This window comes from Leucoraja erinacea, chromosome 2, assembly GCF_028641065.1.
Source record: "Leucoraja erinacea ecotype New England chromosome 2, Leri_hhj_1, whole genome shotgun sequence".
In the NCBI taxonomy this organism is placed as follows: Eukaryota; Metazoa; Chordata; class Chondrichthyes; order Rajiformes; family Rajidae; genus Leucoraja; species Leucoraja erinaceus.
Window position 1 is genome coordinate 45,463,408 of NC_073378.1, and position 24,196 is coordinate 45,487,603.

The window sequence follows — 24,196 nt, forward strand, 5'->3', positions numbered from 1 at the left end:
CTTCATGTTTGCTATAGAGGTAGGTGATGGGGAAGGTTTATCAAAGGCTTTTGGAGACTTTTTTGGAGAACACGCATCTTGGACTGGCTTGCAATGATTATCTTACTATTACTGGGCCCTGCAACTAACGTGCTTTACTTCAAATGCAGAGCTTTTGGAGGAAACAGAAAAGCTCATGAAGGAAAAACGGGAAGTGCAACGTCAGGCAGAAAAAGAACAGAATGACTTCACAAAACAGGTGAAACTGCTAGAATGTGAATTAGAGGAACAGGTGATCCTGAAGATGGAAATTGAGCAGGAAAAGAGTACTGAGATTTTGGATCTACAGCAGCAGATTTTGGCACTGGAGAAACAACTGGAGAAAAACAGGAAATTCTTGGATGTACGTATGCTTTTGCCTTTTATGATTATTATTTTTATATATTTAGTATTTTGAGATGAGTGAGAATTAAAACGTTCTTTACAAAAGAAAATGCATCAAGATGTCTGTGTTTGCAAAATGACTAGAAAATAAGCTTGTTCTCTACTGTATCCTGTCTGTGAATCCTCTGAATAATAAGGATGTGTCAAGAACCAGATTGGGTTAAATAGGAACACATGAGTTAGATGCCAGAGTAGGTTACATCTCTAAATTCCCATCTACCATTCACTCCCTTGTTTATCATGTATCTGCCTTCAAGACATTCAAAGATGGCAATTTGACAATACAAGGGGACCCTTTTTAACCCAGAGAGTGGTAAGTACCTGCAAAGCACTGCCAGAGAGACTGGTGGAAGCAGAGTTGCTGACAGCATTTAATTTGTGTTTAGACGAGTATGTAAATTGTCTAGGCATAGAAGACTATGGTGCTGGGAGATCGGATTAATATGGGTGAATGCCTACTGATCTGTATGGGTAAGATGGGCCGAATGACATATTTCTATGTTGTATGACTGACACTGAGATGCTGCTTCCAGCAACCTTTGACAAAGAGAATTCTAAAGATCTCCAACCTTGTGCGGGAATAAAATGCCTCATCTATGTCTCTTTCTGATACCAAAATATAATGAAAAGTATTCAACACAGATCAATGGCAGGGCATTAACTAATTACAACTTATACAAGTTGCTGAGATGGAGGCTGATAACATTTAAATGCAGTAATTGGATCTGCCTCTCCACTTTCTGTGGCAGCGCATTCCATATAACCACCACTCTCTGTATGAAAAACCTGCATCTGAGATCTTTAAATTTCTCCTTTCTCACCTGAAACCTATGCTATCCAGCATTCAACGTTCCCACCCTGGGGGAGAAGGCTCTGACTGTGTACTCTATCTAATTACTTACTGAACCTGTCTGCTGGCCTTTTGCAAATCATGCACCTGTATGTGCATTTCCTTCTGTATCCACTTACCATGTCGATAGTCTTCTTTTTTCATTCTTCTAAAATGGACAGTTCTACATTTTCCTCCCATTGGACTCCATTTCTCAAATTCTTATCCTTATAAGCGTTCAAGTAAACAACTGTATAAGTTCTAACAAGTTGATGCCCTGCTATAGATCTGTGTTAAATGCCATTCATTACATTTTGCCAATCAGAAAAAAACCCATTTATACCTTCTCTGTGTCTTGTTGGCCAACTAGTTATCCATCCATGCCATTATGTTACCTCCAAGACCATCAGTTTTTACTTTCCATAAAACTTTTGATGCTGTGACTTAAACAACTTCTGAAGTTCAGTACATTCACTAGTTCCCCTTTATCCACACCACATGTTACTTCGTCAAAGAGCCCAATAATTTGATCATTCATAATTTCCAATTCTGAAATAGATGTTGACTTTACATGATTACCTTGAATTTTTCTACATTAATGGCCACAATGTTTTTATTTAATAGAGTCTAATATTTTTCTCATGACGGATGTTAAGCTAACTGGCTATAAGTTTCCTGCTTAATGTATTCCATTCTTTTATAATAAAGAGATTAAATTCATTTTTTTCTATATAATGGAATTTTTCCCCAAATCTTAAGGAATTTAAGTAAATTAAAACCAATGCTTCTGCTATCTTCCAAATAAAAATAATACGTAATAAATAGTATAAATTAAAATGATTCATGTATAGCAGAAATACATGTTGTAGTCTCTAGGAGACTACAACATGCCTAAATGGAAGATGAGATGTTGTTACTCAAGCGTGCATTGGGTGTCGTAATGGTGCAAGAGGCTGCATATGGATAGGTCAGAATGAGATGTAGAATAGGCAACAGAAAGCTCAGGATTTTTCCTGCGGACACATCTGTCTCCCTAGCCACTTTTTAGTTTAAGGCCCTATGATGAAAATTTGGGGAATTGTTAGCCTGTAGCTCCTACAATTTGCTCAGTGCCACTTTGTTGCTGATAATTTCCTGATCTTCCCTCCACCCTTCTAATTCTTGATGTAGTTGGACTATTATTTGTATCTTCTACAGTAAATATATGTTCAATTCATGTCCAATTTCTTTGTTTTTCAATTATTCCTCAGTCTCAATAAATGTGATCTTATTCTAAATCAAACAATTGTATTCACTGTTCATAATGTGCTTTCCTCTGCATTTATGAGATGAAATGCAGATTTAGGTTACTACTCAATGGAGCATCTTCATTCCATCCATGGCTGCTAAGTCTCTGCTTATGTGTTACCCCAAATCTCCATCTCACTCTTATCTAGATTTCTTGTTCTCTGCCTCTTTCTGTAATTTTATTCAAGATTGGGGTAAGATTGAGAATTGTGCCTCATCTTTAAACTATGCACCTAATAACTGTAGAATCAACATCAAATTCAACTATTTCAGATAACAGTTTTCCTTCCCTTACTGACACTCTTGTGTTCCTTTCACCAACATCACCGTCTGAAGAAGGGTTTCGGCCCGAAACGTTGCCTATTTCCTTCGCTCCATAGATGCTGCTGCACCCGCTGAGTTTCTCCAGCTTTTCTGTGTAACCTTCACTTTTGCCATTTACTCTCTTTACATTTAAATCTACTATAGACATTTTATTTCACTCTTTCTTCTTCCCTCATTTCTTTGCATGCTAAAATTGGCAGATGGAGTTTAATGCTGATAAATGTGAGGTGCTACACCTTGGCAGGACAAATCAAAATAGGACGTACATGGTAAATGGTAGGGAATTGAAGAATACAGTTGAACAGAGGGATCTGGGTATACCGTGCATGTTTCCTTGAAGGTGATCTCATATAGATAGGGGAATGGTAAAGAAAGCTTTTGGTATTCCGCTAGCCTTTATAAATCAGAGCATTGAGTATGGCTCGTAAGCTGGGATGTAGGCTGTTAAAATTGTACAAGGCATTGGTGAGACCAAATCTGGAGTATGGTGTACCACCAGTGAATTTTTGGTCGCCAATAACCATATAGGAAGGGAATGTCAACAAAATAGAGAGAGTACTCATATACCTGAGGAGATTTACTAGAATGATGCGTTGCCACCATGTGGTTTTCAACAACTAAGTTATACAGAGATAGGTTGAATAAGTTAGGTCTTTATTCTCTGAGATATGTCGCAGAAGGTAAGGGGGGATCTGATAGAGGTCTTTAAAATGATGAGAGGGAGGGATAGACAGAGTTGATATGGACAAGCTTTTCCCTTTGAGAATAGGGAAGATTCAAACAAGAGGACATGACTTCAGAATTAAGGGACAGAAGTTTAGGGGTAATATGAGGGGGAATGTCTTTACACAGAGAGTGGTGGCGGTGTGGAATGAGCTCCCAGTGGAAGTGGTGGAGGCAGGTTCATTGGTATCATTTAAAAATAAATTGGATAGGCATATGGATGAGAAGGGAATGGAGGGTTCTCCCATGGTACGAGTGCAGGCAGGTGGGACTAAGGGGAAAAAAATTGTTGTTCGGCATAATGACTTGTAGGGATGTAAGCCACCACCATGGCCTGTTTTTGAAATGCATATGCTTTTTAGCCCAATAGGCGATCACCAATCACAAGTAGTTGATGCTGTAATTTGTTATATGGTTAAAAAGTTAGTTTTGACTATCTAATTTCTCCCATTCTGATGAGTAGCCGTTGACATGAAATGTTAAATTGAATTCTATTTCCATTGATCCTCTTTGACATGCAAGATTTTCTGCATTTTCTATTATGGCATGATCTTGACCTTTTTAATTGCAGATCACCAAAGAGTCCCAGCCCTTTCCTCCCCCTCCCCTCCCTCCATTTAACCTTCACCCATATATAAGGCATCTTCAAGGATCAACCACACATTGTGCCAAAACTACATTGCCTTCTCTCTGGTATTTGCCTCATCTTTCTGAATGAAAAGGAATGACATTCTCTCATCATCATAAGACAATGCTCCTGCTGATCCATACCCAGAAGTAGTTCTGTTAGCAGTTAGCTGGAGTTTCCTTCCTGCTGGTACTCATGATGTAGTTATTAGTAGCCAAACTCCACAGCATCATTCTTCCAACTTGGAAACAGCCTTCTGGACATATTGCATGTTCTGTTTTGTATGTATTGTCCAATTATTTATTAATCTGTTTCCAACTCAAACATTAACTTTTAATTGTAAATAATAATTCTCCTGAGTTTTATTTGCATTAGATCAGTCGGAGTGCTTGCAGTATCTGTTTAGTTTATTTACTGAATTATTTTTCTCCCAAGTTATTTTGATTTATTATTCTATTAATGTATTACTTGTTCAATGCGCTTAAAGTTGTCAAGTTTAAGAGTACGTTTAAGAGCCCTTTAATCTTTTAAATAGTCATTCAGTGAATAATTGAACATTTTGCATGTGCTCGTCAATTGTTCCCTCAGCCCAATTACAACTCTCCCTATCATTTGTTTGGTTGCGCTTTAATCCCAGTTGGCCAGTGTGCTTTTGATTTTAATTCATTACAAACTATGGCAGCCTGTCAATCTTGTAATGAACTCTTTCTTTATTGATTGTGCTCAGTCTTTCCAACATTTCAGTGCATTACGTGTGACCCTGTAATTTCTATTCTTTGTTGGTGTATTAACTGTATGTGAAGGTTGAATTAAAAAAATAGATGTATTTCTACTATACATTTCATAAATCTTAAATTTCACATTTTACTCCCGTCCTTCGCAATAGTTTTCTAACATTTGATTCTGTGTTGTTGCACTTGTTTGATTGGTTCGAGAGTTAGAAATAACTCCTCCTTAATATTTGGTTTACCCCTCACAAATTCTTGTGTTTACAGTGAATCACTTCTCATCCCTTCGAACAAAAATTTGCCTATTGTACCTCATAAAACAGCTCTGTCAACCCACTAATCAGTTTAGTAAACCTTCACTGCAGTGTCTTCAGAGAAAGCATATAATTCCTTAAGGGAACCAAAACATGGCAAGATGCAGATTGAAAGTAATTCACCACCATTAATTTATTGCTTCATCAGAATAATAATGAATTCTTTAGCCTCACGAATATACCATTAAGGGTATATCATTTGCCTCCTACTCCGTGTGAGGAAAGTTACAAAATATAGGCATGAATGCTTATTCTTTTAAAACTTTTATGATGACTTCAGAAAGGCACCATTAGCTGTTTTCTTAAAAGGGTATATTTTAATTTTCTGTTTAAATTCTGGTTTTGTTACTTAATGTTAATTTCCTCCAATATTTTGATCCATCCCACAAAGTTCTAAATGCCTGTTGTACTAACTGTTATACAGCTCTGCACATTATAATTGCCTGCATTTACTACTCAATTTACATTCAAGCATTACCAATTAATAAAATGGATGTTCAGTTAAATTTGTATGTCAGTTTAATTGCTAATTGCAATAAAATGAGCATTATGTGTATGCATCCATGATTCCACCTTGTTAAGTTCTGATGCTTATATTCTTGTGCTTTGATATAGGAACAAGCGATTGACCGTGAACAGGAGAGAGATGTGTTTCAGCAAGAGATACTGAAATTAGAACATCAACTGAAAACTCCCCAAAGGCTCCAATCGAATAACGATCAAAGAAATAGAGAGGTAACGTATTAGCACTCTTGACAGACCTTTTAACACATGCTTTATTCTTATTGAATGTAGAACATAGGAAAGTGCAGCACATGAACTTGCCCTTCATCCACAATGTCTGTGCCAAACATGCCAAGATAAACTAATCTCATCTGCCTGCACATGATGCATGTCCTTCCATACCCTGCATATCCATGTGAATATCTAAAAGCTTCTTAATCCAGGACAAATAGACTCAGGAATAGTTGTTTTCCGGAAATTATAACTACTCTTAATTCACACATGCACTGACTTCACAGCCCAACACCCGGACTTCCATCATCTGTATATATGTATATAGCGCCGCAGAATTGTGCACCTATCCCCCCCCCCCCCTTCTCCCTTCTGTTTTTGTTTTCTGTTGCTTGTTTTTTGTACTAAATTATATGTATGCACTGAGTACGAGCAGCTTTTAATTTCATTGTACATGTATAGTGACAATAAATGGCATATCTATATCTAATACCATTATAATGTCTGCCTCTACTACCACCCCAGGCAGCATGTTCCAGGCACTCAAGTCCCATATACTATCCATGCCATGAGTTAATCTGCCTTTCCTTACCTTGCATTGAAATAAATGGACTTTAAATCATCCTTCTTCCCTCGCCCCTTGCATGCTTCTGCCTGTCCTATCTACTGAACTTGTTCTCTCTACCCTCTGCATTTGCCTCAACCTTCTCATCTGCCTCATTACTGCTTTGGGTCCTGGTCTTTAATCTCCTTCCCAACTTCCTTACATTCACTCTGAAGGACCTATGCACATTTCCCACTGATGTTGTTTCTACCAATATATACAATGACTACCGGCTGCTCGCTCATTCCCTCGAGAACTTTCTGAAACTGCTCAGAGATCTTGACCTCAGCACCTGGGAGGCAACACATCATCCCGGCATTATGATTACAGCCACAGATTCTTCTGTCTGTGCCCCTAACTATTGAGTGTCCTATCATTACCATTATCCCTGTAGGGTCTGCAGCTGAACTCGCGTCATGTGGTGATAGTCACTAGGGACACTAGATGCATCCCTAATATCCCACACCCTGCAGGAGGATCATGCGCCTGCCCATCCTGATTATAATAAGGCTAAAGAGGAAAGCTGGAAAGACATTGTATTACTTTTTCACTGCATAGATTCCTTGTCAAATTCTTTTGAGAGCCTCATTATTTTACTACTCAAACGCAACACTTGCAACTGGAACACAGCCATTCACACGTTGGCAGCTCTGCTAGAACCTGTCTACCTTATACTGGATTCTAGGGGCTGGATACTGGTAGCTGCTTTTTAAATCTGCTATCCTCCTCTTTGCAACTTTCTAGTCACTTGTGAAACTAACCATGTGATTAACGTGTATTCTGCAATAATTTTGAAAAGCATGGCTTCTTTTTAATGGATGTTCAAACTTTCCAAATAACGTAAACTAACAAACTAACTGCCTTTGCCCACATGTTCTTGGTAGATGGATCATCTGACTGATCAGTTGAAAGACAAGACTGACCGGTGTAGTGAACTTCTGCTTGCCAAAGAGCAGCTTCAGAGAGATGTGCAAGAACGGAATGAAGAAATTGATAAATTAGAAAACAGAGTTAGAGAACAGGAGCAGACATTGATCCGTACCACTTGTCCATTACAAAAGGTATCAATTTTGACTTTAAAATGATGTGAGTGGGCACAAATTGTGTCCTGGCTTGTCAAAGTTTGCAGGTTTTATTAGTTCTAAGTTCAACCTTCCATTTCATGTTTAATGTTTTTATTTCTTGCTGTTACTGAGCATGCTACAGTGACACAGTTCGAGCTCAAGTTCAAGATGGGAATTAGATGGGCCAGAAGGGGCTGTGAAAGACCCATGAAAGATAATTGACGAGTTAAATAATTAAAGAATATCCCAAGGATTTTTATATGTCCTATTAAAAACAAGGGTAACCAAGGCGAAGCTAGGACTGCTCAAAAATAAAGGAAGGAATTTATGCTTGGAGCCGGGAGGTAGCTGCAATAATAATTGAGTACTTTGCAACTGTACACACCGTGGATGTGGAGGACAATGAGACCAACCTGCCATACTAAACTATGCTAGGGCACTTTGAAGTCAAGAAGGTGGTATTGTTGGGTCTCTTAAAAAAACATTAAGGTGGGTAAATCCCCAGGGGTTAGATTGTGGCAACATATATAATCATTTTCGAACTCGTCATACAGAGGATAAATCCAGAGAGGCTCTTTTGAAACCAGATTTAATTTTGTTGTGATCAAATCTGAAGCACGATGTGCAGTGGTCTAAATATTTTGAAACAGATTTTCAACTATAGGAAGCAGTAAATCAAAGGCCAAAACCATTGCTTAAGCAATGATTTGCAGAGAGAGATTCTCCAAGGTAAGATTGTAAAGAGATATCATCAATTGTTTAACAGTACAGAAAGTGTCAATGAAATGGATCAAATTAATCGTTTTATGCCCTGTACAGAATTTATTTGCAAGTCATATTTACTGTCTAAAAATATTAATATTTTATTTTAAAAATGCAATAAAACTATGGTACGTTTTTGGCCGTTAATGAGTTTCATAGATTTAAAAGGAAAATTGGCTGTTTTTTCAAATACTTTGGATGGAGGACCCAAATTATTGAAAGTCTTTTCCTACATATAGTTCTATTTCTGTTGCATAATGCAGACAGATATAGCTGTAACATGTGTATCGTAACCAGATACTTTCTAATCTGTCACTGTAATTATAAAGGCTGAAGAAAGAAAAGTACTGGTTACCTCAGAAATGAAAGGGGACAATGCACTTCAGATACAGCTGCAAGCCGAACGTGATGCTTTAGAAAGAAAGGAGAAGGAGGTAAATTCCTTTTTCCCATGGAATATAACTGTACCAATGTAGCATTTTAAATCTGCCTGTTATTGCCTTGGACATATTTCTTCGCTGCAGCATGCTCCTCTTAATGTTGTATCCTTAATTCAATGTTTACCGATACATAATTATGTTCATGCGACAAGGAGCATTCATTGTTTCTGGAGAATTACTACGTGCATTGAATTCTTTAGTATCCAGATTTTTTTATTTCTTAACTTTGCAAGTCTGTGAACATTTCGGCTAGTAGAACATAATGCAGTCACAGGTAATGGAAAATATTTCCCTGCAGCTTTCATGAATGGTTTGGTTAAATGTAAGCCATTTTATCTTTCTCTTACTGGATAAAAATCTCTGTATGGTGGGATTATTTTTTACTTTAATAGCACAGAACGAGCAAATTGTTATTTTCACCTTGTAAAAGAAACAATAATCAATTTGCCTTTTACTCATTCACTTTTTTGCATTGCTTCTTGAGACTCTTGGGTTTCTTGTTGAGGTGCAAAAGAATGAATTTGACACTTTTGAATTCTACACCTGGCTCTTGATTAGCAGCATATTGGGATTTCAACATGTCGAAAAGGGCCAATAACAAAGAAGTGATGACAGCAGTGTTGGGAGAGTAGGTCTAAATAGCAAGACATGACCACATGATATTTTATCTGTGTGAAGGAAGAAAGATTGATGGAAGTTTATCAGAACTGTGAAAATAAAAAAAACTATGGATTTTTTGAATAGGGATATTGTTGGTCTCTCAGGAAAAAATCCACCAGCTGATTTTTTTTGTGCCTTTGATACTTTTGGATAGTTTGCATGATGCAAAGTAGAATTCAAATATTGCTGAGATCAGCAGATAATCAAATCTTAATCGGATTGGTCACAGTAAAATGAATAAGTTTTTGATCAACTTGAAAGGATCTGTCTGACAATGTGTGTTGAGGACTATATTTTGTGTGCTATATGTGATGCATCGGCTGCAGAAACTACAGCAAATATGGATTGTGCCATTACGTTTTGCATGATAATTTTTAATCCTAACCCACAATTTTATCTTTTGCCATATAACCCATATTTTAAAGTTCTTCAATCCTAATAAATTGGCACGTTCATTGAAAACATTTTTTTTTCATTACTCTATCAGAATAGAGTGCAGACTCCATGCTGGGAGGGCAGGCATTATCCAAAAAATACAACACTAAAAGAGAACTAAGAAATCAGCCAGAAACTAGTCTTCTGCTTTCCATGATTAATTATTCTTCAGATTCTGTTACCATATACTTGTATGTTCTATTTTTACAACTATATTTTGCTGGCTCAAAGTGCAGTGTGTCACAATGCAGTTGCCAGAGGACTGGGCTAAAAGTTGAGTGAACAAAGTTCAAATCCCATCATGGCAGATGTGGCATGGAACTGAATTGAAATATTTAAAAAAAACTAAAATTCTAACAAAAAGTTTGTCCGTGTAATGGTAACTATGGAACTACCAACTTGTCATTAAATACCCTCGGGTTCACTCATTTCTCGTGGAGGAAATCTGTCATCGAAATCACAGCGATGTATTTGGTTTTTCGAGGTTCCCTGAAATGGTTTGGTCAGCTATTCCATGCAGGGGCGATCAGGAAATTACAATATTGATGAGCAGTGCCCTATCCAAAGAAATAATATAAAACGAACATTGAGTTTGGGGAAAGCCTCGCATTTAAGAAACAGCTTGATGCAGGCCTAAAGGGGGAGGATTAAAGAGATTAATCAGAAGATAGAATTAAAATGTGTGAAAGCTTGTGTGAGCTGGTTGGGCAGATGTGTTGTTGATGTGCGAGAGATTGTGTGAACCAGGAAAACACTGCAGCTTATTAAATGAGATTAATGCTTTAAATAATACCATTTTGAAATATCTTTAAAACTTCAGATATGTGTTGCATGTGTTTTTAATGACAACCTATGATAATGAAAATCAATTTTGGATCGCTTTGTGCGCTTAGACCTGCATACTGTAGAAAGATTCACAATTTTATTTTTAGCTTAGCATTTTGTCCCCATATGCTAACTACTATAGTCCTTACTACTGCGTTGTTGTTGTTTTCCTTTTTTATTCTATAACATGATCTGTTATTTATACTTGACATAAACAGGACAACACCTGTTGTAAATGTATTTACTGATTATAAATTTGATTTTGAATAATGAAAAAAGTTAGGTAAAGAAACTTGGATGCACATAACTATATTTTGCGTGAATTACACTTCAAACAAGGGAAAATAATGCTTGGTCTAGTGGTTAATCACGTGCTTGGATTATGTTGTTTTACAGATTGGAAACTTGGAAGAACAATTAGAACAGTTCAGAGAAGAGCTATTAAATAAGAATGAAGAAGTTCAGCAGTTGCATATGCAGTTAGAGATTCAGAGAAAGGAGTCTGCCACTCAACTACAAGAGATTCAACAAGAAAACAAACAACTTAAGGCAAGTCCTTCCCCGTGTGATGTGCATCGTTTCAAGGCTCTTTATTGCATTTTAATTAATTGAATGTTCAGCCATAGCCCTAAGCTTAGGTTGTGAATTTTACCTACAATATTTATTTGGCCTGGCATACTGCTCTCAGTTAAAGTCACTAATTGCTGTAATTTAGAACACAATTCGTAGATTGAGCACAAAATGTTTAATCTGCCTGAAAAATTGCACTGATCCCTTTAACTCAGGACCACTTCATTGGTAATATGAGACATGCATTGTTTTACTTATTTTGATTTCTTCTAATGTTTTGTTAAGTCAAGAGGTTTGGGAAACCCTATCTCTGGAGGTTATTTTTACATTACAAAGATATTATTGGCTCTGGCAAACAATTGCAGAGGAAGCTGCCGACACTCAGTACCATGTCACAGATTTATTGTCCCGACCAAATGGAAGTGAAGTAGCTGAGTGACAGGTGGGAGCACATCTGTCACCCTATCCCATCTGGCCTTGGATCCCTTCCATTATTTTTCTGAACTCTAAACTGGAGGTTAAGGAGAAAGTAAAAGCAAATACAGATATTTTTTACCTAATTATATTTAAAAATATTTGTTGCTAAACACACTGTCGTTTTGGTGTCATTTAAATACATTTTCACTATAATAATTGTCTAATTTATTAAACATAATTTCCGTAGCTTTTATATGTATTTGTATCTGCCTTGTCTCGTTTCCAAAGCTGTTAGGAAGAGCATGGCAGCAAAATGGGTGGGGGGGTATTGCCTACATCTGGGTGGCGGGCCAAATAAAGCCTGATATAGCCATTGTGGTTGATGTGGACTATATCTTGCTATCATTCTGCCTCTTGCTCCACAGCAGCCCAACTCCTTGGGTTCGGCCTCTTTGTAAAAACAAAAGTAAACTTTAAAAAATTGCTCTTAAATACAATTGCAGTAATAAAGCTTGTGTATGCTTAAACAAATTGAATAGTTTCATGGAATTAAATCAAATACAAAGGAGTTTTGCCTAAGTAAAGTTCTGTGGACAGCTATTTCTTTCCATTCATTGCAATGGATCAGCCAGTGCAGGCTCGACAAGAGATTTGCTAGTCTACTCTGCCCCAGTTGTACACAACTGTAGCTGAATGGAAGGCTGAACATAAACTTGCACTTGGTCTTCCGAGATTTTTGTCCTGTTAATTGGTAAACGTTGGTAGATCTGTTCAATAGAAGACTAGGGACCATGTTCTTGACAGAAAATTTGGGATACTGGTAACTTTCCAAACCGTGGGGTGATGTTTCACGCAACAAACAAGCTGTTGGAGTAACTCAACAAGTCGAAAAACATCTGTGGATGGAAAGAAATGGTCAATGGTAGATAATTCCCTGTAATTTTTCATAATTAGCTTCACTTGCATTTCACATTTTAGTGATGTTATCATTAAAATAAATGAATTATTTTACGAAAGCGGTGGGATTATATTTTGGATTTTTTTTTGTGCCAGAATGGTAAAGATTTATTCTTCAGCGCATGTGTACTGGCATTGACTAATATTGCGATGAACATAACACATTTTGTGTGGTAGACATTTTAATTTTGTATTGAAGGTGCTTGTAAGGTGGATTGAAATAAAATCTATTTTATCCTTAATCACTGACTTTGTTTACATTGTGTACCATACTTGACAGAATGAAGTGGTAAACTTGCTGCCATCCACCCAAAGTCCTAGTGAGTCATCTGATAATCATCACTCGCCTGCTAAGGATTTGTCTAGAAATCTCAGAGAAAAAGATGAAGAAATAGTAACACTCAATGAACAAATTGTAACAATGCAACAACAGCTGGAACTCTTCTCTGACAATAAGGTCAGTAAAGTCAGACCGGTTGTTTCTGACATTTATGAGCTACCTCTACCATGTCTGCTAATGTTAAATATAGACATTTTATATCCCAGTTTTCATGGCTTTCATATTTCCCCACCTCAAATAAAATTCTGTTTTGAACCTAAAGTTACTAGATTTCAAATTGAGACTCAGCAACTGGTAAGATTCCCTTAAAGTTGTGCTTTTTTTGAGCTCCACAAGATCTAATATTGCATTAAAACGATTGGTTAAGATTTTAAGATTATTTTTCCCTCGCTTCACCAAACAGCTAAACATAAATGAGACAAGTGTACAATTGATCTAAACAAGATGTAGTTAGACATCCTTCCATCACTATATATGCACACTCAGTAACTCTGCTGTACAGAGCTTACTTGCTTTGCCAATGAATGATAATTAATTGTAAAAGGAAAAAGGTAGCTCCAAAGCTGAAAAGTGGAGATTTGGGGGGTATGCATTGGCTGACAATGTTAACGCTTCTGAATGTGGGATAATGCTTTGCAGATTATTTGCATCTTTGGTTTGTATCAACTCATCTCTGTTTTAAGGAAGGTCGTGGAGGTGGGAGTATGGGTTTGGAGATGTGCGGGTATGGAGCTGTTGAAAAAATAGCTCTGGATTTTGTATAAAATATGTCCAGTGATAGGTAGAATGTGGTTTTTGAAAGGCAAGAGAGGTAGAGTGGTTTGTAGGGTTGATATTATGGTTTTTTTTTAAATAAGGTTGTGGTATTCTTGCAAAAGGAAGGAACAAGTTACATTGTTCACTGCCATAAGTGCAAAGCAGGATAGTTGGATGATTGGTCTCAAACAATCAAGAGATGGAGTATAATGAATAAGGTTGAGTAAGGCATGAGCAGATCGGAGGAAAGCTAACAAAAGATACGGGATCCACATTGGGAGTGTGAAGGTTCAGTTTCTGTTTAGTTTATTATTACGTTACCGAGGTACAGTGAAAAGCTTTTTGTTGCGTACTAACCAGTCAGCAGAAAGACTATAAATGATTACAGTGTATAGATACTTTTAATTTTAATTTATTTATTATTATTTTTATTCTTTATTTCAAACAGAATAAAAAGCAAGTGTGAAACAGCATACTAAAATTAAAACAAGAATATTTATAAAGTGTCATAAACAATATCTATAAATAAATGAAATTGTATGTGTCCGAAAAGGAGCAGGAAGAAGCCAAAGCTTATTAATTCCCATCCCTTATTCAACTGCTTATAATTATCTTATACAAATTTAGCAGCTATATGTATGCCATATGTACACCAGCCACTATATGTACACCAAATTATTTACATTTATACACTAATCAAATATTTACAAAACCATACAAAAAAAGAGAGTAAAAGAAAAAAGAAAAGAAAAAACCTTCATATACTATACAGTATCTCTTAGCCAAATATACAACCCATCACCCTATAATCACCCTTCTCAATACAATCATTATAACATAATAAGGGAATAGCGTTTAGTGCAAGGTAAAGCCGCAAAGTGCAGTCAAGGATAGTTCGAGGGGAAATCAAAGAGGCAGATAGTAGTTCAGCACTGCTCTCTGTCTGAGGTGGGATGCTGGGAGCAAGCAAAGTAGTCATTGGATTTTTTACATGGGGAGTGGTGAACTGCTGTGGCGGAGAAGAGTAACGTTCAAAGGTGATTGACATGTCAATGTCTCCTAGAATATGATTGAGGAAACTGCACAAGAGACTAATCTCTTGTGAATATCTCTCCCAAATCAGTGCAGAATAAAAGTTTAACGGTTAACAAAAATATTATGTATTTAGCAGGAAGAGTGTTTTAGTACATTATGGATCATAATTGCACTGAGGCAAATAGAATATCGAAGGTTAGGCACAGTTAAAAATTGTTTGATTAGAATTGCATTTGCTTCAGAGGTAGGTGTGAAAATAATTTTATTAAGGTTGATGGAAGGGGATGGAAGTGATTTTTACAAGAAAATTACCATCTTTGGATTAGCCTATGATCATGGGAATTATGCCAGCAAGGTTCTCAGGGAAGATCACAGGAGTAGGAGTATTTGCACGAAAGAGAGATTTAAGATGAGCCCCCCCACCCCACCCTCACGTCAGTCTGAAGAAGGGTCTCAACCCGAAACATTGCCTATTTCCTTCGCTCCATAGATGCTGCCTCACCCACTAGGTTTCTCCGGCATTTTTGTCTATCTTTAAGATGAGGCAGTCAGAATAAATGGGTCCTAAGAAAACAATTGTTAACCAAGAGAGGCAAACATGGTTCCATGCTTGTATTGTGGCAAGAAAGTATAAAACAGAAGAGTTGTGCTTTTTATGGCTACTGAATAACCAAATAGGGAGATCGGCTGTGGCAGAAATGAAGGGCCAGTGACTGACAAAAGAAACAGAGGTAGAAGTGGAACGTTCATGTTTGGAGCAGCCGCCGAATTTCTTTACTAAATTTTCAAAATGAAAAATCGTACATATAGCGAAAGCAAGAAATAAGGATTTTATGTTTGTAAAAATAGCTGAAAATAGAGTCAATAGAAATTATTCTTCACATGTTTTCTAATGCCAGAAATTTCGATTATGTATTCAATATTTTTTTAGATTGCTGAGAAAAAGGATGAACAGCTCTGGGACCTGGAAGCACAAATAGAATATCTTAAAAGTGACCAAGAACGTCTAAAAAAGCATAATGAGGAAGAGGTTGAACAATTAAATGAAGTTATAGAAAAGCTACAACAGGAACTGATGAAAGTAATGCCATTGGACGTAGTTCCTTCTGAAAAGGCAGAGAATTTGAAGCATCAACTTGATATGATGATGGAAAAAGAGCTTCTGCAGCAGCAAGTGGATAAGCAGGGAGAAGAGGTGATCTCTACAAAGCAGAAACTTGAAGAGCAAAGCAAGTTGTTGCAAACTCCAGGATTAGAATTTGCAAATATCACAGTGGAGACAAACGATAATTTTACAGAAGGTTCACAAGAAACTATAAACAGTATGAAGTTCAGGATGCAGGAGCTGCAGGTAGCTATCATAAAGAAAGAACAAAAGTTAGATTTGTGTCAACTTCAAATACAGAACTTAAGGGAACAAGCCCAGACTGAGGCTAGACTGCATGAGAAGCAAATTCTTGCTTTGGAAGATGCTCTCAGAGAAAAGGTTGCAACAGTTCTAGTGAGTCAGGTACAGTTAAAGGCTGTACAGCAACAAATTGGGCTCTGCCGAGAGCAACACCAAAGTCAAATGAAAGAAAGTGAAAATGTTTCGGATCTCAAAGACGATACTATCTTGGTGGAACAACTACAAGGAGGAGAACAAACGCAGCTGTGCCAAATAGGTTCAAAAGAATCCAATCAAATAATTCCACAACATAATGGAAGGACTAATAGTGAATACCAAAGTAAAGAGGTTATAATATTGAGGAAGCAGCTAACTGAGCTGCAACAGCAATTGATTGATCTCCAAAAGGAGCGTGAACTTGAAAAGCAAGTACTGTCCACTACTCAACAAGAAGCTGAAGAGAAAGAGAAGAAATTAACTGACTTGCGAGACATTTTAGAGAAGAAAATGTCAGCAGAACAAGACAACAGAATACAGACTCCTGAATCATTAATTGTAAGTAAACCTCTATCCATTCCAACTATCTGCTGCATCTTTAAAGCAAGACAAACTAATTAGAGCATCAGTACATTGAGACCTGAATCCTTCACGAGTAGGTATTACCAAGGCTTATTATCCATTCCAAAATCAAGCTGCCATCTTTAAGCGGGTACTGTTCGAGGACAAAGGTAAAATGACTTAGCACATCAGTACATTGGGTACCATGAATTGTCCTTTTATCACTAGTAGCTGTCCGTGGTCATCACTGCTTATTATCCGAGCTACAGGTTAAATACAAAAATCCAGCTCGGGAGCGGTTAGTAGGGACCACTATGGTTAAGGACAAATCTACAGGTGGTAATTTGTGCCTGAAGCCAGAGGAAATGGACATGGTACAAAACAAATACTTTGCATCAATATCCCCCAAGGAGAAGGACATGGAGGATAACAAGATCAGGGAGGGATGTCTGATTTCTTGGGAATGTTGATATCAAGAAGGAAAGTGTATTGGAGATGGAAGGAACTGCAGATGCCAAAATCTTACATAGAACACAGCAGGAAAGTGCTGGAAACACAGCAGTTTCAGGCAGCATCTTTGAAGGACATGAATAGGCAATATTTTGAATCGGGGCCCTTCAAACCTGATAGGCAAACCTTTAGGTTGGGACCCTTCTACACACTCGGGTGAGCATATTGTATGTCTTGAAGAGAATTAAGATGGATGTCCCCAGGACTTGACGGGATCTAGCCCCGGTTATGGAGTGAGATCATAGAGGAGATTGCTGGGGCCTTGTCAGAAATCTTTATTTCCTCTCTGGCCACCGGCGTGGTCCCAAAGGTCTAGAAAATAATCAATGTTGTTCCTTTATTTAAGAATAGCAATAGAGATGGATCATGAAATTGTTGGCTGATGACCTTGCATCAGTGGTAGGGAAATTATTGGCAAAGATTCCTCGAGATAGGATCAACTCGCATTTGGAATACTGAATGCTGAGAAATATATTCTGGATTCTGTATCTTCCTCTTTGTTCTACCTATTGTGCTTGAGTTTAATATGTTTGTTTAGTATTACCTGATCTGTTTGCATAGCATGCTATCTAAAGCTTTTCACTGTATCTTGGCGCACATGGCAATAAAAAACCGAAACCTAAGAGAAACTGTACAATAAATGACAGGCGTACAGAGGCATCTTGGAGTGCATCCAGTGCTTCCTGAAAGCGGGTAGGCATGTACACGGGACAGTAAAGAGACGTACAGCATGCTTGCTTTCATTAATTGAAGAGGTGAGTGCAAAGGTCAGGAATTCATGCAGCTGTATAAAACTTTAGTTGGGCCACATTTGGCATATTCTTGTTGCAGCATTGCAGAAAGGATGTGGATGCCCTGGAGAGGGTGGAGAAGAGCTACACCATAATGCTGCCTGGCTAGACAGTATTAGATATTAGGAGACAAATTAGGGACAAATTAGGATTGTTTCCTCTGGATCATCAGAGACCGAGGGGAGACCTGACGAAGTTTATGAAAATATTAGAGGTATACATTGGGTAGCTAGTCCGTTTTTTTCCCCCAGGGTAGAAGTATCAAATAGGGAGCTATTTTAAGACGAGAGGAAGAAAATTTAAATAAAATGTTCTTTTTGTTTTTTTTGCACTGTGTAGTAGATGCCTGGAATGTGCTGCCAGGAAAAGTGGTGGATGCGGATATTAAGAGGCATTTAGATACCCAAACTGGTTGCGAATGGAAGGACAGAGACCATGTGTAGGCAGATGTGCAGTTTAAATAGCTGTATTGGTCAATACAGATGTAGTGGGCCATATGTACTAGTTTACTATTATTGCATGGCTGTAGAAATACTTTGTGGAGCTCAGTGAAAAAACACGAAGTGCAAAACCAGAAGTTATACAGCCTGTTTTTTTTTTTTGTTCCTAATATTGTCATATTGATTGCTGTATTTGTATAACGTGAGGAAAAATCTCTTTAACTTTGCAGGCTATTGACAATGCTCCATCACTAGAAACTCCTGCTCAACTAGGTGCCAATTCCATAACTAACCTGGTTTCAGAACTAAATCAGGTCAAAGCTGAAGCTGCAATAACCAAAGAAGAATTAAATAATTACAGAGAGCAGACTGAAAAACTCCAGGAAGATTTACAGGTACGTTCTGGAAGTTAGTCTTTCTGAATCAGAAACGCTTGCTGTATAAGTGCTGTGTACAGCCCACCATGTACCAAATACTCGATCTGTTCCTTTGTTCCCCAATATTCTCCTTCATAGCCGTCATTGCGATCTCTTGGTCTTTTTAATAGTGTCATTATTTCTGTCTTCTGAACTCTGTTCTGTGTTCTCTCCTATAATATCTACTGTATTTATACAGTGGCATATTACAACTAATGGAAATGCATTTATGCAATTGTTTCCTTTGTTATGTGCTCTGTTAAATAGCTTTTTATGCGTTTAGCTTGCAGTAACTAAAATAAACATAGCCATTAAAATAAGCTTTTTTTTTAAATCCTGTGGGGGGAGGTACTTTGGGTTTTTTTACCTGAGGTTTCATAGGAATGTAACTGTCAAATTGTACAAGATGCTAGTTAAGCCGCATTTGGACCATTTTGGTGACCCTGCTGGAGGAAAGATGTTTCAGAAGGATGTTGTTAAGCTGGAAAGAGTACCGAGAAGATTTACAAAGATGTTGCCAGGACTCAAGGGCCTGAGCTGTAGGGAGAGATTGGGCAAGCTTGATTCCTTGGAGTGCAGGAGGTTGAGGGGTGATTTTATCGTGGTGTATAAAATCATGAGGGGAATTGATTGTTGCATTTTACCCAGGGGAGTGGAAACAAGAACCTGAGGACATAGTTTAACGTAAGAGGGGAAATATTTAATAGGAACCTGAGGGGCAACTTTTTCACACAAAGGATGGTGGATATATAGAATGGTGGATATTCAAGATTCAAGATTCAAGAGAGTGTATTGTCATGTGTCCCTGATAGGACAATGAAATTCTTGCTTTGCTTCAGCACAACAGAACATAGTAGGCATGACAATAGAACAGATCAGGGTGTCCATATACCATTATATAAATATATACACACATGAATAAATAAACTGATAAATTACAAATAAACAGATAATGGGCTATTAATGTTCAGAGTTTTGTCCAAGCCAAGTTTAATAGCCTGATGGATGTGGGGAAGTAGCTATTCCTGAACCTGGTCGTTGTAGTCTTCAGGCTCCTGTAACTTCTACCTGAAGGTAGTGGGGAGATGAGTGTGTGGCCAGGATGGTGTGGGTCCTTGATGATACTGCCAACCTCTTTGAGGCAGCGACTGCGATAGATCCCCTCGATGGAAGGGAGGTCAGAGCCTATGATGGACTGGGCAGTGTTTAGTACTTTTTGTAGTCTTTTCCGCTCCAGGGCGCTCAAGTTGCCGAACCAAGCCACGATGCAACCGGTCAGCATGCTCTCTACTGTGCACCTGTAGAAGTTAGAGAGAGTCCTCCTTGACAAACCAACTCTCCGTAATCTTCTCAGGAAGTAGAGGCGCTAATGTGCTTTCTTAATAATTGTATCAATGTTCTCGGACCAGGAAAGATCTTCAGAGATGTGCATGGCCAGGAAATTGAAGCTCTTAGGTAAATAGGCAACGTTACGGGCCGAAACCCTTCTTCAGACTGATAGAGGGTGGGGGGGTTAAGGGTTTTGGCCTGAAACGTTGCCTATTTCCTTCGCTCCATAGATGCTGCTGCACCCGCTGAGTTTCTCCAGCACTTTTGTCTATCTTTGATTTTCCAGCATCTGCAGTTCCTTCTTAAACAATTTGAAGCTCTTGACTCTTTCAACCATCGACCCGTTGATATAAACGGGACTGTGGGTCCCCATCCTACTCCTTCCAAAGTCCACAATCAGTTCCTTGGTTTTGCTGGTGTTGAGGGCCAGGTTATTGTGCTGGCACCATATGGTCGATGTGGATATTCGATCTCTCTTCTATACTCTGACTCATCCCCATCAGTGATACGTCCCACAACAGTGGTGTTGTCAGCGAACTTGATGATGGAGTTCGCACTGTGACTGGCTACGCAGTCATGAGTATAGAGTGAGTATAGCAGGGGGCTGAGCACGCAGCCTTGAGGTGCTCCCGTGCCGATTGTTATCGAAGCCAACACATTTCCACCAATACGAACAGACTGTGGTCTGTGAATGAGGAAGTCGAGGATCCAATTGCAGTGGGATGCGCAGAGACCCAGTTCTGCGAGTTTGGTAACCAGCTTGGAGTGGATGATGGTATTAAATGCCGAGCTGTAATCAATGAATAACAGCCTGACATATGAGTTTTTGTTGTCCAAGTGGTCCAGAGCGGAGTGGAGAGCCAGAGAGATCCCATCCACCATTGATCTGTTGTGGCGGTAAGCGAACTACACTGGGTCCAGGTTTTTGTCGAGGTAGGAGTTGATTTGCACCATGATCAACCTCTCGTTGCACTTCATCACCACAGACGTTAGTGACACTGGTCGATAGTCATTGAGGCACGTCACCTTACTCTTCTTGGACACCGGTATAATTGAAGCCCTTTTAAAGCTTGTGGGAACCTCAGAAATGAGAGGTTGAGAGGCTCGGGAAGGCACATCAGTATTCTTCCTATCAAACCATGTGTAAAACGCATTGAGCTCATCAGGGAGTGATGTTTCGCCGACATTCGAGCTGCCTCCTGATTTTGCCTTGAAGGAGGTGATTGCATTCAGGCCCCGCCACAGCTGCCGAACATCTGTCTCATCCTCCAGTTTGGAGCAGAAGTCCCTTTTGGCCTTTTTGATGGCCTTACCAAGGTCGTATCTGGATTTATGGTAGACCACTGTATCATCAGACATGAATGCCCGGTGTCTGGTCTTCAGAAGAATGCGGATCTCAAAGTTCATCCAAGGTTTCTGATTGGGAAACACTCGGAAGGTATTTGTAGGAATGCAGTCCTTCACACATTTCTTAATGAAGTCTAACGACTGTGGCATATTCGTTCAAGTCTGTTGCTGGGTCGTTGAATATTGCCCAGTCTACAGACTACAAACAGTCCTGTAGTTGTTCCTCTGCACCCCCCCGACCAACTCAGTACTGTCCTCACCTCTGGGGGTGCGTTCTTTAATTGCTGCCTGTAGGCAGGAAGAAGCAGCACCGCGGTATGGTCGGATTTACCGAAGTGAGGGCGAGGGATAGAGCGATAGGCATTCTTGATGGCGGTGTAGCAGTGGTCGAGGGTGTTTGGTCCTCTGGTGCAGCAGGAGAAATGTTGGTGGAAGTTAGGGAGTGATTGCTTGAGGTTTGCCTTTAGATTAGATTAGATTAGATTAGATTAGATTAGATAGCCTTTATTGTCATTCAGACCGAAGTCTGAACGAAATTGCAGCAGCCATGCATATAATACAATAAAAACAACAATAAACACATATTAACATCCACCACAGTGAGTCCACCCAGCATCTCCTCACTGTGATGGAGGCAAAAGTCTTAGGTCTGCAGTCTCTTCCCTCCTCCGCTGAGGCTGATACCCCCCCGGGCGATCAGTCCCGCGGCTGAGGCTGATACCCCCTGCCCCCCACCAGTCGATGTTATAAATCAGTCCCTGGCCTGCGGCTCAACCCCGCGGCCACGGCCAGAACACCGTCGCCACCCTCACGTGAGTATCGCACCGCTGCCGCCCCCCAGTCCTGTAGACGCAGCCCCTCGCTGGGCCCCCGACGGCCGCGAACCCCGGACTGCCAGCGCCGCACCTCCCCGAGCCGCCGCTCCGACGGAACACCGTCCCACGGGAGCCCCAACCTCTCACGTGAGTATCGCCACCCTGTCTTCAGCCTCTCGGGGAGCGGCCGGGCTGCCCCGACATGGGCTCTGCTCGAACCTCTCTCCATTAGGCTGCGAGCGCCGCACCTCCCCGACAAAAAGGTCGCATTCCTCCGACGGGACTGCCTCGTTCCACCCCTCGGGCTGGCCGCCCACGGGAGCGTCCCAACCTCTCACTTGGGAGCACTGTTTCCAGCCCTGAGAGGGATGGATCACCAGGCAATCACGGGAGCGAGGTTGGCTCAGGTGCGAGTCCTGTATGACTGACTTTGCTCTGCAAGGCCACCAGTTTGTGAAACGGAGCCATCGAGGTCGTCCCAGCTCCATTAGGCCTCAGCGTAGACGGAGGGATTGTACCCAGCACCTCATAGATGCGACCCATGCCCTTTACCATTAAGCTACAATCTAACTTCCAGAAAAAATAACGCAGTATTTATGGTTAACCATTATGATTAATGACTGAAGAAGTGTTTAAGAAAGAACTGCAGATGCTGGAAAAATCAGTAGGCAAAAATGCTGGAGAAACTCAGCGGGTGAGGCTATAAGCATCTATAACTGAAGAAGGGTCTCCACTCAAAACCTCACATTTCCATGTTTTTCAAGATGCTGCCTGACCCGCTAGGTTACTCCAACACTTTGTGTCCAAGATATGTAACTTGTCATTAAAGATTGCTTTGTGAAATCTAACTTGCAAAATGACAACCTGATTGCTTTCCTTTTACTTAGGCAAAGGAACAAATGATAATTCATCTTCAGGAGCAGCTCAATGCTGCAACCGAGGCCTTGTGCAAAGCAGAAGAGGAAAATGCTCATTTTGAACAAGGCCGGCTAATTCCAGAAGAGTGTAAACGCTTAGATGGCACCAAAGAGCAAAAACAATATTTGGTTAAAGAAAGGCAGATAAAAATCCAAGCAAATTCAACATTTACATCTGATGTTGTTGATGGTATGCTGATCACTCGCGAAAATGCAACAGAACAATTTAAGCCTTCATTTACTCCTTCAGAGGAAATTACAAATATAAAATGTCAATGCTCTGAGAGAATTGATCAACTACAAGAGCTTCATGCTGTTGAAATGACCAAGCTGGAAAAAATGCATTTCAATGAAACGGAAGTTTTGAAAAGAGACTATACAACACAGATAAATACACTGACCGAAAAGTATCATGCTCTCAAAGCAATGGTTAGTACAAATTACTGTAATTCATAATTAATGTATCAGACTTTGCAAATTTTATTCAAAATAGTCAAGCCATCTTGTTGCCAAATAAAGAGAGCAGTCGTGGAGGGTTGGACAGTGTCTGTGGAGGGAAGTGGACAGGATCCTTCATCTAGATTGACAAGGTAGAGGGGGAGAGGCCAGTATAACGAGATTGGAGAGAGGCAAGGCAAGCTAAGCTAAGTCGATGTAGGCCAAGGGAGGTTGATTGTCATGCAAGGGCAGGAAGGGTGGCAATATTGACTGTGGGTGATGAGGAGAACAAAAGGCTGCAGATTCTGGAATCTGATGGAAAGAAAGATGAAGAATAGAACTGAATAAAAAGTGGTAGCAGATAGGGAAAAGAGGGAGAAAAAGTGTGAACA

The 24,196-nt window shown here is 39.4% G+C and overlaps 1 protein-coding gene across 4 annotated transcripts in view; it reads left to right on the forward strand.

Annotated features, from left to right (window-relative positions):
- LOC129709537 (A-kinase anchor protein 9-like) overlaps positions 1 to 24,196 on the forward strand; it is a 200,255-nt gene that overhangs the window by 132,081 nt on the left and 43,978 nt on the right. For all 4 annotated transcript variants that reach the window (XM_055656004.1, XM_055656013.1, XM_055656019.1 and 1 more), the window contains 9 exons: positions 150 to 382; positions 5,872 to 5,991; positions 7,480 to 7,656; positions 8,751 to 8,855; positions 11,178 to 11,330; positions 13,006 to 13,182; positions 15,788 to 16,798; positions 18,773 to 18,937; positions 23,337 to 23,795. In XM_055656004.1, the coding sequence (XP_055511979.1) occupies positions 150 to 382; positions 5,872 to 5,991; positions 7,480 to 7,656; positions 8,751 to 8,855; positions 11,178 to 11,330; positions 13,006 to 13,182; positions 15,788 to 16,798; positions 18,773 to 18,937; positions 23,337 to 23,795 (2,600 nt within the window). The remainder of the gene's footprint in view (positions 1 to 149; positions 383 to 5,871; positions 5,992 to 7,479; positions 7,657 to 8,750; positions 8,856 to 11,177; positions 11,331 to 13,005; positions 13,183 to 15,787; positions 16,799 to 18,772; positions 18,938 to 23,336; positions 23,796 to 24,196) is intronic.